General features: G+C 38.7%; 1 protein-coding gene across 1 annotated transcript in view; it reads right to left on the reverse strand.

Annotated features, from left to right (window-relative positions):
* Positions 1-675: 675 nt before the first annotated feature.
* Positions 676-27,943, reverse strand: part of l1camb (L1 cell adhesion molecule, paralog b) — a 67,338-nt gene continuing 40,070 nt past the window's right edge. The window contains 24 exon segments of the mRNA XM_036590748.1: positions 676-6,144; positions 6,593-6,604; positions 7,228-7,300; positions 7,612-7,743; positions 8,276-8,425; positions 9,961-10,071; positions 10,329-10,505; positions 11,439-11,561; positions 11,995-12,238; positions 13,214-13,329; positions 13,590-13,815; positions 16,517-16,587; positions 16,744-16,944; positions 17,202-17,303; positions 17,709-17,836; positions 18,214-18,373; positions 19,666-19,826; positions 20,875-20,903; positions 20,905-20,987; positions 21,426-21,569; positions 22,753-22,884; positions 23,736-23,920; positions 24,824-24,938; positions 27,716-27,886. Coding sequence (XP_036446641.1) covers positions 5,868-6,144; positions 6,593-6,604; positions 7,228-7,300; positions 7,612-7,743; positions 8,276-8,425; positions 9,961-10,071; positions 10,329-10,505; positions 11,439-11,561; positions 11,995-12,238; positions 13,214-13,329; positions 13,590-13,815; positions 16,517-16,587; positions 16,744-16,944; positions 17,202-17,303; positions 17,709-17,836; positions 18,214-18,373; positions 19,666-19,826; positions 20,875-20,903; positions 20,905-20,987; positions 21,426-21,569; positions 22,753-22,884; positions 23,736-23,920; positions 24,824-24,938; positions 27,716-27,886 — 3,323 coding nt within the window. The 3' untranslated portion in view covers positions 676-5,867.

Here is a 27,943-nt window from a genome sequence, read left to right on the forward strand (position 1 = left end):
TTCAACCCCATTGAATACCTTTGGGACGAACTAGAATGGAGATTGCGAGCCAGATTTGTTGTGTTTGACCTCACAAATGCTCTTCTGGATGAATGGACAAAACGTCCCACAGACACACTCCAAAATCTTGTAGAAAGCTTCCCAGAAGAGTGGAAGCTGCTGTAGCTGCAAAAGGGGGACCATCTCTATATGTATGTATATGAATTTAGAGAGGGATTCATAAGTGCTTCTGTGGGTGTAATGTGTAGGTGTCCCAATACTTTTGTCCATATAGTGTATGAGATCCACCCACAGTTAATGCAGGCAGGATATCTAGAGGCAAGGGCAGTCTGGCAAAGAGCTCCAGAGTGGGGGCCAAGGGTGGAGCTAGGTTTGAGCTGGAGCTGAAAAGTCCATGTGCTGGCTCCTCTCAGTTTCCTGCAACAGGATGTAACTGTCGCTTAAAACTGGCATGGTTTTAAAGGTTTTTCTGTATCGACAAAATGCTTCTGATAAAAAAAGCATGCCACCAGCTGACTTAAAGGAATATTTCAGCATTTTCAATCAAATCTCTATCTGCAGAATACAGCTGATTACAAAGGGTTAACTCTGATGAGAGTGTATATACAACTGTAAAACCCAAACCGTGAGGCTTCTTAATAACACGGGACACAAGAAAAAAGCCATATTTCTGTATTTTCTTACTCCATGTCTTTTTTTTATTTAGTTTTTAGATACAGCACATAATGCAATCAGCAGGTACAAAGCCACTGTGTCTGAGGAGGAACTGACCATCGGCAAATATTATTAACGTCCACTCTCTCCTCATCACCACAATCTCTTAACACGCTTTAACTGCTGCTTATAGAGACTGTTCGTTTTTCTTTCTTTTATTTTTTTACTTTACTATGCCTTTTTATTGTCTTTTTCACTATTTATTTTCAAAAAAGAGCGCGGCAATAGGAAGAAGTTTACATACAATATTAACATATTCCAGAAAAAAAGGTTGGAAAGTGAAGTGAGAGGAAACTGCTGCTTAATTCAGAGTTATCTCAACATAACTGCACCAAAAGTACACAATGAAAACCCACAGGTTTCACAAAACACATTCCCTTCATATGAAAATAGATATTTAATGCATTTAATTGACTACATGTGTTTTTTTAGACTGAATCTATGGTGGTTTAAATATTTATCATGCATCTGACTCCAGTGGGTCATCACCGTGGGTTTTGGTCAGAAGGTCAGAAAGGCAAAAAACTTGAGATGTAAGTGCAAATTTGGACCACTAATCAACAGCTAAGTATAACTGAATCTGAAATATTTTTATATGAAAACTTTTTGTTTAAAAAAGCATAAAATGTTGGGAACAAATATACTTATTCAATTTAAAATGATTTATCCTATTTATCTGAACAAAAAAGAGCTTAGCAAATCTAACAGCACACCAAATGAACTGTGTATTATACTCCACAGTGGTCCAATCTAACTTATGCTGTTAAGATTAGGCAGCTTTTTTGCTCACCTTTAGCTAAAAGTGTCATTATTTTGAGTCCATTATAAACCACGGCCCTGAGAGCGCCCCCTACAGTAAGAGCTTTTCCTTCACTCCACTCTCCAACTGCATAAATGACATTGCTCCAAATGCACTTCATTTAGCGCTGGATCATTTTCATTAAATAATGTACATATCAGTAGCTAGGATGCTTTTTTTTTTTTAGAAAACAAAGTTGGAGTCCCACCTGATCATTTCCTAATCTTCCAAAAGTCATATCAAACATATCAAATAGGAAAATAAGAAATGCTCTAATGGCGTTGGATCACTAATAGCATGAGTGCACATATATAAAAAATGATAGTGAAATCCTTTGAGGAAAAAAAGTTAAGCAAAATACTAAATGACAATCTTCAGGTTTATTTACATTCAAAATGTGATAGTTGATAAGTGATTCATTCTCGCCTCACCGATTCTTCCTGGGTATCTCTTACATGACTCTTATCTGCCAGCATGACTCAAATTTTTTGAGAGCGTATTCGTATAGCTGGACTCTTACTAGCCTTTACGATGGAGAGGAGAGTCTAAACATGGGCAAGTGTTCCTCCACAACACACAAAAGAGTGAAGGAAACAGCTGCCGAAACAACAAACTCACACAAAAGTTATTTCACTTACCTAGGACCTGGCAGGTCAAATGGCTTTCAATGAAAAAATTCAAGAAAAAATTCCAACTTAATTTATGCAAACATGCACAATTTCAAACCTGTGTGGCAAATAGTTTTTTAGTTATGATTTTTTAAAGTTGACCCCAGTTGCCTCAACTATTTGTGGCCATTTATTTTCTTAAAAGAAATTTCTTTTTTTTTTCTCAATAAGGACAGGCATATCTTACTATTATATACTATTATATAAAGATAAATTTACAAGTTTGGTATTTGTACTTCATGGTTTAGTAATTTTCTAAGCATGAAGTATACGAGGAAAAAACTGATTTACAAATTTTCCTTTACAATGCTCCAGGAAGTCTATATCCCTTTTTTCAAGGAAACATATTCCACCATACCTTCAAAAAATCAGAACTGAAAAAATATTTGGAACACAGTTTTGAAATTTCGCATGGATGTAAGAGTTAAATAGATTTTTTTTTTACTGTTTTCTTTCTCCTCCGAAAAGCCATGATGTGGCCCGCCAAGTCCTAAGTGAATTGTGGAATAACTCACAGTAGTTCAGTTCCTTTGTGAGGCTCCACAGCTGCTTGTTATTGATGGACTGAACAACGCAGCAGGTTTTACAGTGTCTCGATGGTCATGGTTGATGGGACAGATGCAAAAAAGACACTTGGTACAGATAAAAAAGGAGGAACAGGAGCCATAAGAAAATTCTGTAAGGCATCTCATCAGGATTCCAGCACAAAATAGTGACTGCTTCAGCACTAGGGGTTAAAAACAGGCACGACCTCACACACAAATCGCTGTATTAGTGTTCATACTCACGACTGCCTCTCATGCGGTTAGTTGCTCCAGCAAATATAGAAAATGCTTAGCTTTCTGATTGAGTAAAAGCACAAAAAGCACAAAATTTGGCTCCACTGCTGCTGTTGAATTGACTTTTTTAAGGTTTTGCCTTATATCGAGTTGCAACAAATACACTACTTTGAATACATAACACCCTCTGGATGACAATACACCGGTAATGATATACATATATGATTCCTGAATCTTTCTTAATGGTTCAAAATGAGATACATCCATAAGGAAGAATTATAAATGTCAGACAAAGAGTTATACACTGTATGCATATGAGAGTAATAGAGTATTACTATAGTACAATGTGGTACTATAGGACATCGGATTTAACACATTGGGAAACTGGTTGTGATATAGACTAAACTGAAAAGGTTTTATAAGATTTTGCACTAAGTAAGTAAACTCTGAAATGTGTGCATTGAGGAAAATGTGTCTTGGGGTAAAGGTTTTGCTTTAAGGTACAAAAGGATGGATAGATGTGCAGATGTAAACCAGGCACTCAGACAGATAAAATCTTAAAAAATGCAAAATGTAACAAACAAAAATAGATACATTTATAAAAAAAAAATGTGAAATAAAATTCTATAAAGTGAAAGAAAATAAATATTTGAGTATAAAAAAGTGATATGAACATCATGAGAAAAAAAATCATCAGCCCCACATAACTTCTTATTTGTGGTATTGGTACTTTACTTAGACTTCAACCTACGTAACTTCCTCCTTCTTCCTTGACCACTCTTTCTTTCTCCACCATTCTCTCTGTTTCTTTTGTCTTCCTTTCCTCCCTTCTTTTTCCTCCCTGTCTCTTAATCTTCATTCTGGTGTGCAGTAATGACCCCTTTCACATTACACCACTTACAACAGAAACAGAACATTCCCTCAGACTTCCACACCACACCAGCAGCAAAAAACTGCAGATTTACAAGAAAAAAAAGATGTAGTGTGAAAGAGGCATAAGAACAGAGATGAGGACATGGCACTCAGTAACATTCCCTATGAATACCTGATCTATGAAACCGTATCATATAATATTAATGTACTAATGTTATAGTAATATCCACTTCAGAACAATGACTGGAAATCATTTGCAGTTTTTTTAAATGCATTATGCATCATAGATGTTGATATGAGATTAAGGCTTTGGTTACACTGCAACAAATCATATCTTGTATGCAAATGGAATCATCCTAAATCTAGTCAAAATATCTAATATTTCTCATTATAAGACGCTGCAAGAATGTTATGATTTAACCTAATCCTAGAGTTATTTTTACTTGCTTTAAGTAATTTTTAAGTGAATTTATTAAGTTTAAAACTCTTTCAAGAAGTAATGCGGACAAATTTCGATTTGATAAATAATGGCAGTAATTTTGCTTGTTTCATGAAATAATGATGGAATAAGACAATTTATCTAGATAAAACTACATATTACTTAAAGCGTGTAAAACATACCTAGAAATAGACTGAAAATTATCCTTCCAGCAATATCACAATGAGAAATATTACATGCTACAATATTTTTTCGCCAAGATATCATTTTTTGCAGCATGGGGTTCGAATTAAGAGTTGAATTTAGAGTTATTTTAATGCTGACCCTCAGACTGACCCTAATCCAAACCCCAGGAATCGCTGCACCCAGAGTGTTCACAAGAAACGTTACAGAAAGAATAACTGCTTGGTGGGAAGCAAACATGGGCCAGCAGGAGAGTGGAGAAGAGAAGAAGGAGGAGGAATACAGAATTAATCCCTCACTCACAGCCGTAAACACTTCTTTGGAGGTTTCAGTGATGTGGAATGTGTCTGGAATGTTCTGTTCACCATGTTCGTCAGATCAGTGACTGTTTTTTCATTGGGATGAGTCTAAAAGCCTGGACAGACTGAACTTATTTCTCTTTGACTATAATTATTTGATGATCTTATGTGTATTTACCTTCTCATGTTGGACTGTTGGATCAAAACTGATGGACAATAAAATGTTTGTGTTGTATATCAATGGAAATTAAGAAAACAATCAGCAAAACCAAGTGGAATAACTTGGATATTATTGCCGTTTGTCTTTACACTCTATAATGTTTACAGCATTGGTTACTATCACAAACAAACCATATTTAGCATCGTTGTTGCACCATAATAGCTTACACAATGCAGACTGAAATATGGTAAAATGTATTTTTAGATGTTTTGTTCAATGTTTCAGGTGATTAAAAGATTAAATTGATAGTGATCAAAACGTGCCTGTTTGTGATTTCTGAATGCTGCTGTTGTTTTCATCCTGAATGTGATCAACAACAAAGCTGAAAATCTGTGTTTGTTAACAATGAAGGAAGCCTTGTGCATGTTTTACACAGTGACAGAAAACAAGTTTAGCTCTGATTCTCCAAGTTGACACGGTTCACTGTGACCAGCGTGGATGTGTATCATAGCTCTTCTGGCAGCAGATTTAAACAAGTTTAAGGGGCCACCACCAAATTCATGTGATAGATCGCTCTTATCAACAGGGTTAATATAATTCTATAATTTTTCTACAACCAAATCAGTTTTGTATTGTTGAAAACAGTGATTCCAAATTTTTGAAAAGTTGTGGATACATTTTATGACATTGCATATCTCCAAACATCAAAGTAAGTTGTCAGTTCTCTAAAGTCTATCCAGGCCTTTAGACGAAAGTGAGTGTGAGTATGTGTGTGCTTGAAACTGCTCTAATGTTGTCGGCAGTGGCGAAAAATTTGCAGACGTTTTCAGTCCTGTCGTGTCTTGTGTAAAGATTTTCAGTCCCAGAATGCTCTGTTTCACACGGGCAGTATTGGTATTAATCTGTATGTGAAGGAATGCCAGTATTGGAGTGAACTTGTCAGTCCGTTCATGTTAGTTTCCCCCCAGGATGCCGGTGACGGAGTTGGGGAAGCTCATGCTCGGGGGAGGCATGTTGGGATTGGTGGGAGACACGGCCCCGGAGCTGTCGTGGTCACCAGCTTGGCCATGGTGGTCCCTCCGGCCGCTGTACTGACCAATAAACGAGCCGTCTTCGTTAAACTGGATGTCCACGCTGTCCCCGTACTCAGCTAGGCTGTCGTCACTTCCACGTTTGCTCTCCACACACAGCGACGGCTGGCTCATGGAGCGTTTCTCATCGTTATCACTGCTGAAGAGAGAAAAAGTTCTAGTTTTAAATGAACATAGTCTAGCAAACAATCAAATTTGCATAAATTTATTCCTTACCCCAAAAAGATATGTGGTGTCTGAAGTTTCCTTGGAGCACCAAGTAGCATGGTGCTACAAAATGCCTAAATGATTAGACAATTGCCTCAACTGTGTGGAGTTGCTCAGCTCTAACAGACCTGATTTTGTGGTTTCTGACACTGTATACTATAAACATAGACTATAGTATGGACAGAATTCAGGTCACTGTTGTTTTGGCTATGCAATGTCCATACGTTTTTCCAGATAACACTTTGTTATACAGTGTCAGTGATGAAGACATGCAGTTAGCACCATGCTAACTAGTGGGGTATAAGCTTCCATCGCTCCTTGGTCAGACTTTATGTGGCATATATAAGATTCTGACTGTGATTCTGATTATTATAACTTACCTCTCCAGTGATCTGCATTGTGAAAGCATTTGGGAGAATAAAAAGTAATCATTGGCCAAATTTCAGTGATAACATTTGAAGCAAATAAATAAACTAAATAATAACAATACAATTTAACAAATGTCATCACTGTCCAAAGAAAAACAAGTATCTCCAAAATAGTAACTTTACAGGAGAGGGCAAAAAACGTTCTTTACTTTTAATGTAAGTTAATGTAAAGAGATTTCCTACCGAGCAATTTTGGAGCATTTCTAATAGTCTACTCATCATGGACTGTTCTCACACAATGTCAAGAAATTATAATGACAAAAAAGGAGATTGGACAGCAATGATGGTTTTCAAGCCACCCAAGAGATAGAAAGACAACTGTAAATAAAAATTTAAATGATTTTGAAAAATCTTCAAATGACATATGGAAATTATTAGTAATTTAAAATCTAAGTAATTTGTAAGAAATTCAGGCAATAATGAAATAACAATTTTTAACATTTTTGACATAAATATAATACAATACATTTAGAAAAACAGATAAATAAATATCAGTGGTTTACATATGTGCAAATATTTTCCAGATTATGATTAAACACTTTAGAATAATTATTTGTCTAACAGCATGAGAAAAACCCAGAACTGACCTGTACTCTCCAAACGTCTCGTCCTTCATTGGTCTAGCCTCTGAGTCCACCCGGCCTTCCTCTTTATCTTTCACTGTAAACGAGCAAATAAATAATTTTTTTGAACAAAGGACTTTCCAAAGATTTTGACTCTGTGGTTTGTCTAAAAAATATGAGTTATTTCATAAATAATAAAATATGTTTTGGTAGATGTGGAGTGTGTACAGGTAAACCTACCTGTACCTATTTTTTCAGTTTGGGAGGTGTACACGACTGGAATATTACATTTTATACATGTATCTGCAATATAATTTGTTTCTTATGACTGAAAACATTGATTTAAAACTTCTGAACATTAACCGGTTATGTGCCTGTCACTGTAACAGTATTTCAGTGTGTGTTAACCTGAGTATTTGCCGCCCTTGCTTCGTTTGATAAAGCAGAGAATAAGCAGGATCAGTAGCAGCAGCACTATAGCGCTGATTAGTCCGATAAACCAGCCCTCAGAGGCAAAGCCATTCTTCACCACTGCAAGCTCTGAGAGTGAAGAACGAGAAATGAATGTTGAAGGAAGAATGAGAAAGAAAACAAGGCAAAAGGAATGTCAGCAAAAATAACCAGACAGCCTACCACTTACTATAAACCACACACTTGAAACTCGACCTTGCTCAAAAACTATGTACATCTGACTGGGGATGGTACTGATCCGATACCAGGTCCAGTGACCAGGCACTGGGCCAATATCATAGGAAAGAAAGGAAGAAATCCAATACGGTCACTAATCTAGTCGGAAAATAGTAAAGAATTGCTTGCAGGGCTGCAAAGTAATTTAATGTTTTTTATAATTAGGCACCTTTTAATGTTAATTGGTTTTTGCTTATGTGAGTACTGTTTACTATTAATAATATTATCAAACTGCCCAGGGACTGCAGACGAAACTCACGCCAACACACTCACACGTGTGTGACCCGCTGCACTGCTGCGATGTCATTTACCATTATATCAAGTGACCAGAACCATGTACTTCTAATAAAGTATACAGTGTATGCAACATCAGAGTATGTCATACCTGGCCCATTGGTCTGCAGTTCCTGCATCCAGATGGTTTCGTTACTGAGGCGGATCTCCAGCACGTACTCTGTTCCAGGCTGAAGGCCCTGGAGCTGGTAGAAGGCCAGAGCGGAATTCACCTGCTCCGATTCCTCCCAATGACCTTCAACTGAACACAAACACATACAAACGAAGGCTTAACACCTATTCAAACTAAGGCCAAATCCCATTTCACCCCTCGCCACTACCACTTAGCCATACTCCTCAGTTTTGTGAGTTCACGTCTAGGGGTAGGGTGTCCTGATTTTTGTTGAGATAGTGGAGTAGCGCGAAGTGTTAGGGCTACATGGCCCTCCAAACGGAGGTTTTTCAGAGGCATAACAGACGAATAATTTCTTTATGAGAACAAAAGAAAAACCGGCAAGATGGCTGCACAAGCCACCAAAGAAACCCACAAATGTGAGTATTTTCTCTGATAAAAAATTATGATAACCATTTTATTATCTTAGTTTAATGTTGTTTCAGTGTGCTATGTTCCTTCAGAACAAGCATAAAAAAATCTCTAGTATGCTGAATTCTTGGTAGCTAGCCAGCTTAATTTTCCGTTCCACCTTAAGTGGTTCAGCAGTTACATTTTGGTGCCTCAGGCATCGGAACTGCTGCACCAGTAGAGGTGGAACAGGAAAATCTGAACAACAAGCTGGCGAAAGAAGCCCTCCTCTGCTATCACTGCAGACTGGCAGGGTCGCCTACAAAGCACCGTAACCTGTTAATCAAGTAATGTTGCTTTTTATTTAAGGGTTGTCCCATTTCGTGGGGAAGACTCCAACCACCACCCCTTGTAACTCAGTTCCAAGGCGCAAGGTGACACTCAAAAACAAGGAGTAGAGGTAAAAATAAGAAAGGGGCTTGGGCCTAAGTAGCTTTTTTCCCCAACAAAGAAAGTGATATGACTGTTAATATCATAGAATTTCCCCACTAAGTCTGAGAACACACTGAAGATGCTGGAAGAGGACTGATTTCTAAAGTAGCAGCAACGATGCATTTTGCATTTGTGTATTAAGCACTGCAACTGTAGGGTGCATCACACTGGCTACACCTCTACAGATAGACACTGGCTGTCAAAAGTTTGGGTTCACCTAACTTAGCTAGCTTACACATTTTAAATGTAACACTAATAGGCATGTTTCATTTAACACTTACGTATATGTTTTCTTTTGGATATTAATACAAATGACAATTATTTCCAATATACAAACAATATCGCCTGTGCAAATACTTGTAATATTAGTGATGAAGCTACATTGTGAATAAAGTCAAAGGCCACTCTCACTTTTTTTAAACCAGCTTTGAAACAACAGCTTTAATTTGTGCTTTTAGCAATAACTATGATAAACTAAAACTTGAAGTAACAGTGAGACAATTTAAATTACAAAAGTAGGCAGTGCCCCAAATCTTTTGACGGGCGGCACATAATTGTATATAAATTGGTACATGAGTCATAAACAGACATTTATGAACACTCATGCAGACAGGATCATCTGTGTAAATAACTCTGTGTAAAGAAAATGTTTACATTAACATTTATAAACTATAGTAATGAATGCAGAGTTACGTATGTAATATAAATGTATAATTAGTTCTTAAGCATAGATCTTTCTAATAAAGTGCTATGCTCCTTGCTTTCCCCTCATCCCCTCTCACCACTCTTCCGGTAATGAACGGTGAAGCCAATGTTTCGGCGTCTGTGGCCTGGCACCCAGCTCAGGTTCACGAATGTTTCTCCTACAGTCACATTCACAGAGGATGGAGGCTCTGAACAAAGACAACAAAGTGCAAAAGTGATGAACAAATTCAAATTAAGCATCAGCAGAATAAAATTCAATGTAAAAATGCAGCTGAAGTGAATCGGCTGCATTGATTTTGGAATACTTAAAGTTTACAATCAATTATAATTTTAAAAAGTACACAACAAAAAAAAAGTTTTTTTATTGAATATTTGAATCACATAAAAAAAAACTTACACCACCAAATAGGGATTACATGAACTGAAATATGAAGTGTAGAGTTACCGCCGTCAAGCAAGGTGGAGCCGTTAACTCTGGCTGGATCTCCGTCTCCTGCATTAGTGAGGGCTCTCAAGTCGAAGAAGTAATGGCCCTGTGGGTTCAGGTTGCTCAGCGTGAAGTGTGTCTCTTTGGGATCATCAATGGGCATAGTTTGCAGTGTGCCAGGAATGTTCTCTACAACTAGGGAACCAGTAGGAAGGAAATGAGCAAAAAAAGATATTTCTGAATATTCACACTTAAAGAATAATGCTAATGTTATAACATTATAACATACTATAAGTATTCATCAATTGATTATCAGTAAGGTCCAAAGGTCAAATGCTGAGGGTTTTACTGGGTTTACTAGCTCAACTAGCCCCTTATCTTACCTTAAATGTTGAATATATTAGCTTGTTAACATGCACTTGGAATATAGCATATAAAAAATGACTTAAGATCTAAAAAGATCCTTCATTCCGTCATTTTAGAATGGCATAAAAGCTATCTTAAGATAGCTTTCGTGCTATTCTAAAATGACAAAATAAAAGAAAAACAGGACCTAAACACCTGCCTAAGTACCTAGACAGTTAGCTGTTTAGCTAAAATTTGCTAGCCAGGAGCTGTGATAGGTGAGATTTGTTTTGCTATTTAAACATCATTAGCTGTTAACAGCAATTACTAGTTGAATTCTTTGTCAGAAATGAACTTATAAACAGGTAACGTTAAAACGATTCCGGCTTAATCTTAGTCAAACAAGTACCTCTACAGGGAAAATATACTCACAGAGGTAACACAGAAGAAGACATACGTACAGAAGTAACATATTATAACATACTGTAACTGTACATCTACACAGTGGACCTATAAGGTAGGCATTTCTAATAAAGTGGCCAGTTAGTGGAAGCACAAGGTGAGTGCTTCTAATGAAGTGGTCAGTTAGGGGAAGCACAAGGTAGATGTTTCTAATAAAGTGACCCATGACTGGAAGTAAAAGGCAGAGGTTTCTAATAAAGCTAACGATTTAGTCTTATTATTCAGTGCTTTTGATTTAACTCTTAATATGTGTTTAAACAAAAGAAACTTCTGAAGATGCTGCTAGAACAGTTACATGTGAACAGTGAAAGTGAAACCTACACTCTTGGCACTTTAGAATATATCCTTTGAGGACTCCGTTCATCTTGTGTGGAGGTCTCCAGTAGAGGGTGAGCTCGGTCTTTGATGGACTCTCAAGCTTCCAGATGGAGGGTGGGCCAGGGACTGAAACCAAGAGGAACAAATTAAGAATTAATTTGTGTGCATGGTGATGAAAACACACAAAGAACATTTCAGGTGCTATTTTTTCCAGGTTTTTCCAATCATATGTGGCACAGAATTTAAGCATAAACAAATAAATAAAATACTAAAATAAAACCAAAAAAACCCACAAAACCTAAATTATTACACTCAAATCTTCTTGACTTCGATTTTCTTAAATCATTTTAGGCAAGTGTGTGATGATTTAAGCATGCAGCTGGCACCATGCTAATTGGTGGGGTATAAGTTTTCATGGTAGCTGCCTTAGCCTATTAGCTCCAGTGCTAAAACTAAATTAGCACAAGTCTTGGCTGACTGACTATATTTAGAGTAAGTGAGAAAACTGTGTAAATGTAAATGTAAATTCAAGTTTAGATGCTGGTTTGTGTTGTGTTACCTCCTTCTGGTGTGCTAAAGTGATAAGTCTCAGAGTGAGGCCCCTCTCCTTTGCTGTTGAAGGCAGTGATTGACAGCTGGTAATCAGAATAAAACTCCAAACCACTCAGAACCTCCTGTTCTTTCCTGTCTCCATGAACCACAATCACTCTGCTCTCCTCCTCTCTCTCCATGTCCCTCAGGGCCAGCTCTCTTTTACCTCTGTGATCATGGATGCCTTGTGGATGCAGTCTCCGCAGATAGATCTGCAAACAACAGATAAACAAATGTAGTCACAATAATGCCACTGAAAGGGAGCAGGTGGTTAACTTACTAATTAATATACACTTCCCGGCCACTTTATCAGAAACCCTCTCCTGTAGCTCCACCTTGCTGGCGCACAGTTTGAGACTATAGCTCATCTGTTGACAGTTTGTGTTAGTCATCCTCTAGTCCTTCATCAGCGGTCATTTTCTGACTACAAAGTAGCACTCAGCTGGATATTTTTAGGTGATGGACCACTCTCAGCAAATAAGCTTCCATAGATGAAATGAAATTCCAGGGGTCTACAAAAAGGTGGTATTAAAAAATTCTGGTTTACTGCACAGTGTCATCACAGCCAGTGCAGGACTCTTGTGCTGCTTATTTGGACTGCACCGGCCGTGTTATTGGCCAATAAAGACCAGATCACTGACCATTTTGGATGCTGCTATTTCAACAGATGAAAATACTTTTAATTGAATTTCAACAAGAAGTCAATGCTAGGGGGAAACATAATTTGTGCAGTGTGTAGATGTGCTATAAAGTTTTCAGCGTTGTGAAGCTGGATTGGGGTCAGTGGCCCACAACTTTTACCAAATTCTATATATTTTTCCCTAACTCACATTAACCTATTTCTATTAACACTACTGTATACTCCACCAACAACGCTGTGTCTGATACACTCAAACCAGCACCGCCCACATGAGTGTCATTGCTGTGCTGAGAATTGTCCACCACTGAATCGATACCTGGACACCAGCAGTCCTGTGGTCAGAAACTGACCAATGATAAAGGTTGTAGAGGGAGACTGATAACCTGTGAAGCAGCAGATGGACTACAGTCTGCAACTGTCCACCTACATAGTGGATCTATAAGGCATATATTTCTAATAAAATAGCGGGTGAGTAGTAGCAATTTATATGTATAACAAACACCATAATAACTGAGCAAGTTAGTGATGATTGAGTATGCAGACATACCTTATAGCCTAGCAAATGTCCACGTACAGACTCTCTACTGACTGCATTCCATGTGACATTAATAGCTGTGCCGTTAATCTGGGACACTCTAATCCCAGTTGGGGGCTTCTCAGGAACTGGGGGAAAGGAGGGATTTCACATAATTAGTAGCAAGCAATAAAAATAAGCAAAGAAATGGTCAATGTGTCTAGGTAAAGAGAGCTGTAAATGATTCTAAAATGACTGAGAAAGACACCATCAAAAATTAAGTTCAAATAAAATTAATACAGAGCATTATGCACTAATAAAATTAAGCTCTAATAAAACTGACATTCCGATTGAATGTATAATAAAATGACCATCCATAATATGAAAGGCATTATTTAGAAAAACGTACGGTCTTCTCCTGAATGGCCAATTTCAGAAGCAGGACTGGGACCTTCACCCAGCTTGTTAACTGCTTGCACCTTGATCTCAAAGGCAGTGAAGGTGCCGGTATTGTTGACAGTGAATGGTGGATGGAACACATAACCATGCTCCCATTTTAGTTGCTGGCCAGCCGACTGACGCCAAAACACCTTATACTTAAAATCTGGTCCATTAAAGTGTTTCCGCTCCATCTCCTGAAAGGAAGACAAAAAAAGCAAGTCAGAGAAGCTGTCTGTGTTGTTTTCTTATAACAATATGTTTCTTTTCTTGTGCTGATGGAGTCCTGCAGGGATGCACACTGCCGCTGCCGAGTATTGTTTAATGTCTCAATGTTATAAAAAAACCTAGAACAGGGGTGCACAACTCCGGTCCTAGAGGGCCGGAGTCCAGCACAGTTCAGTAATTTACCTACTAAGACACACCTGATTGCATTTATCTGTTAATTGACAGGTTTAGTGGGTTTGAGTAGAGAAATCTCCAAACTGTGCTGGACACTGGCCCTCCAGGACCAGAGTTGTGCACCCTTGACCTAGAAGCTCTGTGTTAATGCCTTGTGTATATTTATCTTATATAATAATCTTATATTAAGCAAACATGATCACTGGTATTAAAAACTATTTGTCCCCAGATGTTTGAGATGATATTGGTGACAATCATGGGAAAGATATTTAAAGTGGCGTCCTTAACCAACAAAAGGCGTTTCATTCATTCATCTTCTAAGCCGCTTATCCCCCTGGGTCGTGGGTAGTGCTGGAGCCTATCCCAGTACACTTTGGGGAGAAGGCAGGAAACACCCCGCACAGTCCACAGCAGGGCAGACATATACACTATATTGCCAAAAGTTTTCAATCACCCATCCAAATCATTGAATTCAGGTGTTCCAATCACTTCCATGGCCACAGGTGTATAAAACCAAGCACCTAGCCATGCAGACTGCTTCTACAAACATTTGTGAAAGAATGGGTCGCTCTCAGGAGCTCAGTGAATTCCAGCGTGGTGCCGTGATAGGATGCCACCTGTGCAACAGGTCCAGTCGTGAAATTTCCTCGCTACTAAATATTCCACAGTCAACTGTCAGTGGTATTATAACAAAATGGAAGCGATTGGGAACGACAGCAATTCAGCCACAAAGTGGTAGGCCATGTAAAATGACAGAGCGGGGTCAGCGGATGCTGAGGTGCATAGTGCGCAGAGGTCACCAACTTTCTGCAGAGTCAATCACTACAGACCTCCAAACTTCATGTGGCCTTCAGATTAGCTCAAGAACAGTGCGTAGAGAGCTTCATGAAAAGGGTTTCCATGGCCGAGCAGCTGCATCCAAGCCTTACATCACCAAGCGCAATGCAAAGCGTCGAATGCAGTAGTGTAAAGCGCTGCCACTGGACTCTAGAGCAGTGGAGACGTGTTCTCTGGAGTGACGAATCACGCTTCTCCGTCTGGCAATCTGATGGACGAGTCTGGGTTTGGCGGTTGCCAGGAGAACGGCACATGTCTGACTGCATTGTGCCAAGTGTAAAGTTTGGTGGAGGGGGGATTATGGTGTGGGGTTGTTTTTCAGGAATTGGGCTCGGCCCCTTAGTTCCAATGAAAAGAACTCTTAATGTTTCAGCAGACCAAGAGATTTTGGACAATTTCATGCTCCCAACTTTGTGGGAACAGTTTGGGGATGGCCTCTTCCTGTTCCAACATGACTGCGCACCAGTGCACAAAGCAAGGTCCATAAAGACATGGATGAGCGAGTTTGGTGTGGAAGAACTTGACTGGCCTGCACAGAATCCTGACCTCTTACCCATTGCACTACAGATTGAAAGATGTTTCATTCCAGAATAATTCAATTGGTTTTCATTATTATGTACCCCTGTGATTGTCTTGTGTTATAGGGACATAAATGAAAGTTATATAGGGACATTACCATTACACTGCAAGGAACCACAACTTAGTTTTAGTTTAGTTGTACAGCTTGATTAATCTACAGCAACCAGAAAAAACTTCAGTAATTCATATCAGTAATATATCTTTATCTAGTGTCTGTGTCCCACACTGTCCCAGAATGTTTCAGAGGCAATTAATGGGGCATAAACGATAACAAAATGAATTTAATGAATTGGTCCTTTAAGTTTAGAATAGGAAGCAGAGCAATAGAGCAATACAATCTGGCTGCAGACATGCACTCTCAGACAGATGCACTCTCAGCCCCAGTGACGCCATGTGCACATGCACTCTCTGCCACGACAGCAGAAGCGGCCCAACGGCACGTTAACTTTTGTTTTTTTCTGCTCCGCGACATCATCACCTAATCCACTGTTCATCCATAACACAGCTAGAGAATTAAATTGAATGTACCTTCTTGTTGTAAAAAGTCAAAGAACCCATTAAAAGTGTCTGTTGGTTCCTAGTGGTTTTCAGCAGTCACTGATGGTATTCTGTGTTTTTCTGTTGGGTTGATATCACCGTGTAAAGAATTCTGATCATTTAATCAGGTGAATTGGGACTGATTCCAGATACATTTGGTTTCCTTATGGTCTCTAACGGCAACCATCAAGCCAATTCCCGTTAGGAAGCAAAACCCTCAGGTTTTATTCCTAATGGTTTTGATCGTCTTCAGCAAGGCTTTCATGAGTTTCAGTTTGTTTCTTCTGTGAATAAACCCGACATTGTTGTCTTATCGTGATTTTATTTTGAAAGTTTCCATATTTAATGATCTTATTATCAGTATGACAACGTTATAACGTTATTCAGTGTAAATCTTGTTGCCCAACAGTGCGTGGTTTGCTGTTTTTCCTCATAAAACCATTAATAGGCTGGCGCTGGCCAGCTCAGGCTCAGAGTGCACAGTCTGCAGCCAAACCCTTCTCGTTTATATGTTCATAAAGAGTATATCTGCTCTCTGTGTACCTCCCATGTGATGACCATGTTGTCCGGGTCAGTGGACTCGCTCCTCACATTCTTTGGGTAAGCATCAGGTTCTGTACAGACACAGAAATAAAGTCATCACACAAAACAAATCGCTTACATTTTTTTATATGTGCAGGTGAGCTAGCATAAAAAACGATGTATTTTTCATTTTGTGATCATGTTCCACCAAAAAGTGAGAGAGGGGTATGGCTGTGCTAGTAACATACTTGCGGGAGGTGTTGTATATGATTCTGATGGCATGCTGAAGTCACTCATCCCGATCTCATTAACAGCTGCCACCCTGAAGTGGTAAGTGCAGAAAGGCAGTAAAGGAATCTCAATGTGGTTGATTTCTGCAGAAATTTGTTCTGCCACCTTCCAGCCACTTGCCTCTGAATGCACATCTTCTCTCATTTCTATCACGTACTCTACAGAATGGCAGAGAGGAACAGGCAGTAAAAAAAAATAAATAAATAATAATAATATGAACGTTTTTGATTACAAGTAATTTTCATGGTTTTATTCACACTCAAACTTATAATTTTCTATTATACTGTTAAAAGTCAGCAGTCTACTGAAATTAATATGATAAACATTTCTTCAGATTTATCTTCAGACAATCTCAGAGAACATGTGGACTATTAAAATATGGGCTAATGAGCGTTTCTTTTTAGTTTTTAATTACCCAACACAGGGCTGTTGTTTTCATTTCCAGGGGTCCAGGAGAGAGTGACACTGCGGCTTTTCTTCTCAGAGAGCTGGAGAGAGTGAGGAGCATCCGGCTTATCTACAGAAAAAATACGAGAAATTCCTACTGAGAAACCTGGGCCTGTCCCAGAGAGTGAATCAACAACTCTTACCCGTATTCACTCACTGATTCTGTAATTCAAGCATTCACTCACTTATTTTGTCATCCATTCACTCCCTTATTGTCTAAGTCACTCAGTTACTTACTTAATTCTTAACACTTAATTCTCTTATTTTCTAATTGATGCTCTCAAATTCACTGATTCACTTACAAATTCTCTAATTCTCACTTATTCTCACACACTTGTTCACTTATTCATTCATCTACTCCCTCACTGACTCACTCATTCACTCCCTCTCTCACCAATTCACCCTCTCACTCCCTCACTCACTAGTTCACTGTAAAAACTCAGGGATTCCAAGATTTTATTTGTTCGTGACTCACCAACCACAGTAAGGGACCCAAAGGCTATGTCCATGTCCAGCTCAGTGATGACCTCACAGCTGTAGCGCCCAGCGTCCTTGTGCTGGAGGTCCGTGATTTTGAGAGAACCGTTCTCAAACACTGTGTACCTGCGTGATACAACCAAACAGATTATTACACTCTCAAACCAGATGTGTTCTGTTTCTTTGGTTCCTGAAGCGGTATTTAAAGAACTTCTCAAATATTTTTAAACCTAATCTAATCAGAATTACCGCCTGCCCTTTGGCTTCTATCATAGTTTTCTAAGTACAGGGAAACTTATTGTCTGGAGTAGCAGATGGAGATAAGGCTTAAAAATGCTAAATCATTCCTTTAAAACTATAAAAATTTATGTTTACTCAACAAAATTTTACATTCAAAGCCAAAGAAACAATGACATTTTGTTTTGAGTTTGAGTTTTGCAGTAAAATTTAAATATCAGAGACATTATAGTTATTCTCTTTAAAAAAAAAAAACAAGTGTTTACTTGTCATCCTGCGCTGATGTTGTGATTTTCTGGCTGTCTTTCCTCCACACGATGGTGGGGTCCTTGAGCTGAAGGTCCACTTCATACTGGCACTGCATAACTCCAGACTGACCACGTTGAACCTGAAGGTGCCCTGGAGGGCTTATAATCTGAGTTCTGTCTGAAAAAAAAAACAAAAAATGGCCCATGTCAGTACACATATGGTACCTATCACTTGCTCCCAATTTTTCTATTTATTCATACACTGCTCATCAAAAGTTTGGAGACACCTACTGTTTCTAAATATTTGAACACAAATGAGCATGCTTTGTTTATGGCTACACAATAACTCAACATATTAAATAGCTGTTTAGATAATACTATAATTCCTTGCTCTGTTAAAGTGAACATACAGTTCTACCTTGGGAATAAAGCCCAAAGCCACGCATCTGCACATTTTATAGACACTATAATTTACCTTTCTATAATACTCCCATCTATTACAGAGGTCTAAAAAGTAATTCTGATCTCGAAACCAGACCCTCAGTCTTAACCTTAAGTGGTCACTCACTGCCTGTCAAAAGGATTCCTTGCATGTCATAATGTAATTTACCATATTAAAGCTTAATCAGGTTTATTTAGAGGAAAACAACAGCACATATGTAAATATTTACCCCAACATTAGTGACAGTGCTAGCTAGGGAATACGCTTGCTCATTTCCACCCATTGTTGTGATGTCATCACTCAAAAGCAGTCAAACCTTGTTTAACCCTCTGGGGTCTGCAAGGATTATCTTCATTTTTGCAAATATTCTTAAATTTGCCTTTAAAAGCAATTGAATACGAAATGATACCCACATATTACACTTTTAAAAATGTTTAGAACAATCTCAGCTCTCTCTATGATGAGGCCCTTTTGACCTGGAGCACTCTGTAAAGAGATAAATGGACCCAAAAGCTGAAAAAATGAAATCTGGTTTTAGAAATTCTTCATACGGCTTGTGAAAACAGTTTTACTCATGTGGACGATTGTTCTGGTGCTTGAAATGGGTTTATCAAAGTATAAGGGTTACATAAGTAGTGGAATGTATGAATAAAATAGCTGACAAATGTTCTCTTCATTGCTTTTTCCAAAACCGCTGCAAATTTCTACATACCACTGTGCCCAAGACGACTGAACAAAAAATGAAGTGTTTTCGCTGTGATGGGTCAGTCCTTTGTGATTTCCTGAGTGTCCATTAAAGCTCAACAATTTAACAAACCGTAACTTATCACATTAGCTTTTGTTAAACAGTGCTTTACTGACTGATTGTCAGGTAGCTGCTGTGAAACTGAAATAACAGAAGAAACTCACAGTCTGAAATAATATTAAAATTGCAGTATGGGGGGGCGGAGCTTTTTTATTACATGCTTCATAATTAATTATGGTGGGTTTTGATATGACAGCTTGCAAAACTGCATCTCCTTACTTACTCAGAACCTCCAGGATGGCAGTAATGGACAGGCTGGAGTTTTTCACTGAGCAGAAATAGGATCCTGCATCATCTTGGCTTACGTTCGTGATCTGTAATGTGCCGTTGGTCATCTGGGACATTTTAGGGTTGGACAGAACCGGTTCTGCTCCATTACTTTCCCTGAAAACAACACCAAAAATATAAATATAGTCACGGTACAGAGTGACTGAAACAGATCTAAAGACCAAAACAAGTCACCAAAACTATCACCATACAAGCAATGAAACAAGATACAAAAAATTTACATTAAAAAACGCAAACATTTTCGTTTGTCGACCAGCCAAAAATATCCAGCCAAAGACGACTCTGTGGTCAGAAACTGACCATTAACCTTTGTGTGGTGTTTGGGTCTGTGGGACCCATTTTCAATGTTTACCAAAAGAAAAAGTATTGCGATTTGTTATTATTTCAATCTCAGATTCCTTGGCCTTTGCTCATTTTCTGTGAAGAATATATAAAATAACACATTTTCAGTGACTTCACACTGTACACCCCCTACACATTTATATTACCCATGTGGTGCTGTGTCCCTTCACTGTATTCTCCTCCTACATCGCCTTCTGTGTGTGTGTTTGTTTGTGTATGTGTTTGTATATGTGTGTGTGTGTATGTGTGTGTGTATGTGTGTGTGTGTGTGTGTGTGTGTGTGTGTGTGAGGGTGGACAACATGGACAGGCTGCTGATGGGCTACAGCTGCTAAAGGAGAACCATACGTTGACCACTTGTGATATTGTAGCATCTGGTATTTTTACATAAATTGTCATGGCTGTATTGATTTAAAAAAAACAATAATGCAGTGGATCCACCAGACCACTGAGTAACAAACACATCAACACCACATAAGGGTTAATGAAGGACTTAGAGCAGGGGTCTCAAAGTCTGTTCCTGCAGGGCTGAAGTCCAGCACAATTTGGTGATTTACCTAGTTAGGCACACCTATTAAACCTGGCAATTAACTGATGAGTTAAATCAGGTGTGTTTGAGCAGAAAAATCACCAAATAGTGTGGAATTCTAGCCTTCCAGGAGCCGAGTGTGAGACCTCTGGACTAGAGGAGCTACAGATGAGCTACAGTCTCTAACTGTACAAGATGGAGCTACAAGTGAGGCATTTCTGATAAAGTGAAAACTAAAAAAAAATAGAGGAAAAATAATGTGTTTGTGTCTCACCAGCTGATCTTCGGTCGTGGAGAGCCGAAAGGTGCTGCAGTTGAGGGAAGCAGAACTGCCCTCTGTCACTCTGTAAATCTCCTCATCTTCAGTCAGCATCTGAGGGGGGAGCTCTGAGAGAGAGAGAGAGAGACAGAGAGAGAGAGAGAGATAGACATTAATGAGAAGAAAAGAAAGAAAGAACGAAAGAAAGAAAGAGAAAAAAAAGAAATGAGAAAAAAGAGAAAGAAAGAAAATTTAATGGGAAAATGGGAAAGTTAGACAAAACAGAAAGAAATAAAGAAAGAAGGAAAAAAGAAAGAATGAAAGAAACAACAAGAAAAAAAAGAAAAATATGTGAAAACGTAATACGTAAGAGTAAGATCAAAATAAATATGAAAAGAAAGATAGAGAAATAAAAACGAAAGACAAAAATGGGAGGAAAAAGATGAAAAGAAGAGTAAGTAAAGAAATCTTAGATATTTGTATGATTGTATTGCAATATTGGTTGTAATGGCTCTTTATTGAAGGAAACAATGTGGTGTCCTGTAGGGCTGTGGACAGTGACTGACCGATGATGTGGATGTAGGTGTTGATCAGGCTGCTTCCGTATATATTGGAGGCTTCACACTGATACACTGCAGTGTCACTGTAGTGAACGTTACTCAAAATCAGTGTTCCCCCCGTAACCTGCCGCCTCCAATCTTCATCCGTCTCTACAACACACAACACACACACACACACAGCAGGTTAGTAACACAGAACAGGGCTTCAGTGGAGAACCGTGACTATTCAAGTTAGAGCTTCAGCTCAGGCCATAAATGTCAAAACTCCAAATTGGGTAATTTTATTGGTTGTTTCAAGGTTTTAACCTTTTTTGGAGATTTACCATTTTATTTTAGACCAAAAGGGTCCAAAATGAGAATACAGATCTGTATGCTGAACGGACTAAAAAGCTCCACTGCAGTTCTAGAAGTTACTCAGTACTAAAGTTGGTTTTTGCTACGTTTTGTAGCTTCTACTTCTACTTAAGCTGTTATTTAGGAAAGGTACTGCAGCGTCCCGCTGCTGGCTTGTGCAGCCATGCAGCGCAGCCACACACGTGGACTCATGGGAGCGCTGCGGTCGCAGTAGCCCTGCGTTCACACCAGCAGCATTGCAACACAACAAGGCAGACTGGGGTCATTCATTTTGACCAATAGGAACTGAAAACTGAGCAGCATAGAACGCACTTTATCTCCGCCACCATGAAACGGTACGCTCCTGTTCTGCTTCCTAGATAACTGTTTCTACTAGAGGTGGAATAATGGCAGTGGTGCTTTCGTTGCAAATAGACAGTAATTGCAAAGACCAAATACTGTTTTCCTCACATACTGATTGCACAGACACAGGGATTAAATACAAATAAGCACACAAGCGATTTCTCACCAGGATTTTTATTTTTAGATGGAACGCATCTGATTTGTGCTTGGTGTCAATGAAACCATGGCAAAGTTCGAGTTAAGAAACACCCATCACCCATGGGTGATGAGCAATCAACGATTTGAACGCAGGGTAAGAGAGACTTTAACGCGTAAATAAGCTGTTGTTAGCTGAAAGATGTGCACATGTGCTATTTGTGTCATTCTGTGCTGGGCTGTGGGATAGTAATGTCAGTGTTAGTGCCAACTGTTAATCAGAAGTATATGGCTAGAAGAGACCTGCCTGCTATCTCGGCCATTTCAGCAGTGCTGAGTGGCAGTTCTCCCCTGCTGTGTTCAATAAAAGAGCATTTGCCTTTACAGTGCAATGTGTCCCATGTCTTCCTCTTCACCGACGCCACAGTACTTTTACTGCAGTCATCATTTCATTGCAGTAACAACGCTTTTACTGGAGGAGACTGTGTTTGTGTGTCTGCACCTGATATAGGTACTCCGTTGATTTTCCATGTGATATGAGGGGTGGGGATGCCCTCTGCTTGGCAGTCCAGCCGCACCGTCTCTCCTGCAGCGTACAGCTGACTCTGAGGCTTTTTAGTCCAGTACGGAGCGGCTGCAGAGAGAAAAACACAAATAATTTTCCTCTCAATAATACCTGAATATCAGAAGATGTAAAAGATGAATGACAGTGAGAGATGGAGCAAGACAGAGAAAGAATATGTATGTGTGCACTGCTGTTTAAAAGTTTGGACTCACTTGTCATATTTGCAACTGTTATTTGTTCATACAATGTGGACTTATAAATGGACCCCTAGAGGACTGCTTCAACCTAACTCACTAACTCACATAAGGCTGGAGCAAAAATGTAGGGCGTCTTGGGGCCTATGAGGACTGTTTTGAGAACCTATTTTATAAACTATTCACCAAAAGTTTAGTAAGTTTAACAAGTATTATTTCAAGATCTCTGTTAACAAGAAGTGAATAAAATGCACACCGAAAATCTGATTTCTTGCGTAGTTGTTCACCATCTTTGCACTGGCTGGAGAAGATGCTTTATTTATTAAACTGCCTTCAATTAACTGTATAAACTTAATTTGCTTTTCAAAAATTGTTTTCATATAAATTATCTTGTTATTTGTCAGTTGGCAAAACTTGGGCTGTTTCTTTTGGTCCATTCTTCATGAAATTTACACACAGTGTAAGAGACAACAGGTACTTCAATTATAAGTGTATAAGCAGTTTGGAAACACCTTGCTTTTCAAAAATGTTTTTCATACAAATCATCATATTTTATTTGTAGGTGTCTTTCCTTCCTCCCAATGACCTCTGGGACAGGCTCCAGCACCCCCCGCGACCCAGAAGGATAAACCTCTTAGATAGTGAGTGTGTGTGTGTATATATATATATATATAGTTTAACTAAGAACACTATAATGTGTGCATGCACGTGTTTGTGTATAATTACCTTTCACTTCAACTGTATATAAGTGTAATAAGGACCCCTGTGAATTGTTGGCTGTGCAGGAATATTCTCCATCATCACTCTCCAAAATTTCCTCAAAGCGCAGCCAGCGATCAAAATTCTGCACTGAGGCTCTGTCAGGAGAAAGTGGGCCATCTTTTCTCTCCCAGGTCACAGTGGGAGTGGGCCTGGGGCAGAAATATGAAATATGACAAATAAGGATGTAATTAGTGGTGGATGGTTTTGATAAAACTAAAGTATTACAATCATAGGGTCATAATATCAAATGATGTTTAAATTATTAGCATTAATGAATTTAAAGAAGGAAACATACTGTTTAATTAATGTTTACACATTCCAAACTGTTCTTCACTCTGAAGCATACCACAAATTACATAGGTTTTCGTTGTTGTTATTTAAATTAATATTGTTGTGTGACAGTGGCATATACTTACACTACTGTTTGAAAGTTTGACATCCCTCTTTTCAATAAAAAACTATTTGTTTTCAGATAAATGTATAAAACGATTCTAATATTCCAGTCCTGTTCAACTAATAATTAGTAAAATCGATAAAGAAATGTTGAAAATAATAACAGAACTGTAGAAGATTCTAAAATGACAGAGATTTCTGTATAACTTTGGGAATAAAGTTAAAATAAATAGAATATCCAGAGATCACAAGTAAAATAAAAAAACTAACAAAAATAGGTACATACAGTATATTACTTATAATTTAATTAAAAAACGGAACTGTTGAGGAATCTAACATCTTGTAATGTTTAAATCCAAACTATTTATGATATTACTGTATATAATATAACAAAAAATGTCAATAGGGCAAGTGATTCTACGTTAAATGCACATCACCCAGTTTTCAAGTTTAGTGTACATCACCCAGTATTGGTAAAAAAAAAGTCATAAAAAGGAACAGTGAGAATATGTAAATGTGTGTAAGGTTTGAGGAGACATGATACAGTATGACAATTTATATTATAGTGTGATATATACTTTTGTAAATGCTTGCTTCTACTGTAGGTGTGTTTTGAGCCAATGGGTTTTCTATTCTGGCTCAGTGAGCGTTGTACTTACAGGCCATGTGGAATGCACTCCAGTGTCAGGGTCTGTCCTCGGAGGGCAAGGTAGTGGCTGCGTGTGCCTTCGGGCCGGTGGAGACGCGGCTTTCTGTTCTTCACCACCATGTTAGCTTTAGATAAAACAGACAAAGCCAATGAATGGTGGAATAGAGCATATTCTGATATATAAGCAGTACAGATGTTGTTTTTACTGCTTATCTTAGATGTCTTACATATTGATTGTGGTCTTTTCTAGTGAAGCTTACAAGAATGTATTTAAAACTTTAATTCTATTGTTAACAAGAACCACATATGCATTTCTGAAGTATTTTAAAGAACATATCTCCTACATTTTTCTTTTATCCCCCCCACCCCCCGGAGGATAAGCTAACTGTGTTCAGGGCCACAGAATCGTTCGGTGGGATGATGTAACGAGCTAGCTGTTCATTGATTGGTTCTACATTTACATCTGTATCGTGACACCGTATACTGCAGCATTATTTTACAAACAGAAAACAATCAAATAAGCAGTGCACTATTTATATCCTTCGTTCAACATCAAAGCTCCAATCTAGCACCAGTTTCTAAATTTTAAACAGCGCCTCTTAACCAAGAGAGGGTAGCAGGTTAGTATGGGCTTAGCTAATATGCCTCCAGCTCTGCTCACCACAGAACAGGTCAGATTCTGACAAACAAAACCTTTACTGATGCAAGTTTAGATCATGATGATTCAACTCTGTGGAAGTGAAGTCGAGTGGCTGGTATTAGAGGTACAGAAAGCTACAGAAAGCTGAAATTAAACCTATTCTGGCTGTTTTTGAACTGTAGTCTCCTAGCCAAGCTAATGCCAGCTGGCAGCTCTTTCCTAGTTAACTTAGCTTAGCTAAATCCAAACACCCCAGTACTGGTTCGATTCGACTAACTGGTGATCTGCTATCACAAGTATAGATGATAAAAATGTCTAACAGCAAGAGCAAAGTCGTCTAATTGGTGCTGGAGTGACCAAAAGCCGAAATCAAACCTGTTCTGTAGTGCCTAAAGGTAATACAAGCACACAGTGCCTCTCACTGTAGTGCAGGCTCAGTTCAAGCAAACAGATGTTTAAAAACACCCATTTAGAGTATAAAGACTCAGGTCTGAGATGACAAATTTGAATGTCTGGTGTTTAAGTGAAAGAAAGACAAAAAACAGAATCATTCTGTGGTGACGTGAGCTGTGTCCTGCTGGGATACGCCACTGCTAGTATAGCTAGCCAGCTACAGGTGCAACCCACCGCAGAAAAGGCTCAGTTTCGGTAACTGATGCTTAAATAATTATAAATTATAAATGCTTAAATAGTGTTTAGATGGTAAAGAATCTGAGAGCACACCGCGAGACCAGTGTCGGAGTTTTTGCAGCCCATTTTGAACTGTATGGACTGGAAGTGAATGGCATGTTTTGAAACTTTGACAATGGTTTACTTAAAACTCCTCTTTTCAAAAAAATGAGGGAAATTAGGTTTTTAAGCTGCAAGCATTGTAATTTCCGTGATGACAACCAGGTTGCTGGTGCCACCTAAGCCAGTTACTTTGTACACTTCATGGTTAGATAACCACCTTTGTAATGTATAAGAAGAACAGAGGCCTGTGGCGTTTCCAGTTGTCAGAGGACGTGGTAGGCATGTCAATTAAATTAGAATTTTATTTATATTGCACCATTTACAAATGGATTAGACATGGTAAAGTCGCTGGATGGCTATTATTGTAGTTTTGCATCCATCACACCTACCTGCTGTGTTTTTTTTTCAGCACCGACAAGGTTTTAACCAAGAGCCTACAAAAGGATTTAGACAGGGATGCTATTGTAGGTTTCTTTGGCACTGGGATAATTTAACGTGGGGATTGTAGCCTAGAGCACGGACGTCTTGCCAGCAGATTTACAAAAAAGCTTCTCTGCACATGTTCACCCTCAATAGCATTCTGCTCTGGCTGTCTCAGGGTGGTGAGACCAGCTGGTTGTTGGTGGGAGCCGTGGCTATAATGGTTTCTTCTGTATTGTTGGTGTCAAATCAAGCATAGGAGGCATAAAGCTCATCTGGCAGAGAGACATCAGTCGCTGTAACACATTTGGCTGTCATAGTCTGTGAATGCTTGAATGGTTACTGAATTACTCAGACAGTCTTTCACCAGAGAGCATCCATGGTTTCTTGGCTGGGGTGTTATCACCACAAGACTGTGTTATCGTTCACAGTCCTGACCAATCGTATTATTTTTTATATTAAGACAGTCATTGGGAACTTTGCTGCTTAATTGCATGTTTAGTGGTGCGAAAGAAGCCAAAGATATTTCAGATTCAGACAGACCCAACCAGCATCCATTTGGAAGTTTTATTACAGCTGTTACAGGTATTGTCAATCGGGATATTAAAAAAAAAAGACCTATCAGCAAATTTGAACAATGAATATGTTCCTCACCAACAGATTAGAAACTAGAGCATAAGAGCAAAAAAAATTAGCACCATATTTAGGGAGAGCCAATAATGCTTGCTGCACATCTACCTACTGCCATTTTGGGCAACATCCAAGATTAAAGCGAAGATCTAAGTGGAACAACTAATCCCTTTCTAAAAGAGAATGGTCACACTTCTAAGACCGGGTGGCTGACCATCTGTTTAAACAGTCATGCTGAGAAAGATTGACCATACAATGCACCAAAAAATGTTGCTACCTGCTGATGTGACAAGGCACAGTATCTTATTAACTGAATAGAATTAAAAATAGAAAAAAAGATTTTAGATTATATGTTAGGTATTTCATAATATAATCCAACTGCAAAACAATTTGAATGCATAAACTTCTGCTAATGTTATGATTAGTATCTCTAGAGCTTATGTTTCGTATGGTTTAGAGAAGTGCAATTTGGGTACTCACATGGGTTAACCTGCAGGGAGATAGGCTCTTTCGGTAAAATGGTTCTGGCGGGGACGTACTGTGCATTGCAAGTATAATCGTCTCTGGTGTCAGTAGCCAGCACATTGGCAAAGTATAGATTGCCATCCAGACCAATGGTGACACGTTCACTCTGACGAATATGCAGCAACTCTGAGGAAAGACAAGAGAGCTGTTAGGCTAACATGGCAAATGCTAAACTACAGCTTT

This window comes from Colossoma macropomum, unplaced genomic scaffold (assembly GCF_904425465.1).
Source record: "Colossoma macropomum unplaced genomic scaffold, Colossoma_macropomum, whole genome shotgun sequence".
Taxonomy (NCBI): Eukaryota; Metazoa; Chordata; class Actinopteri; order Characiformes; family Serrasalmidae; genus Colossoma; species Colossoma macropomum.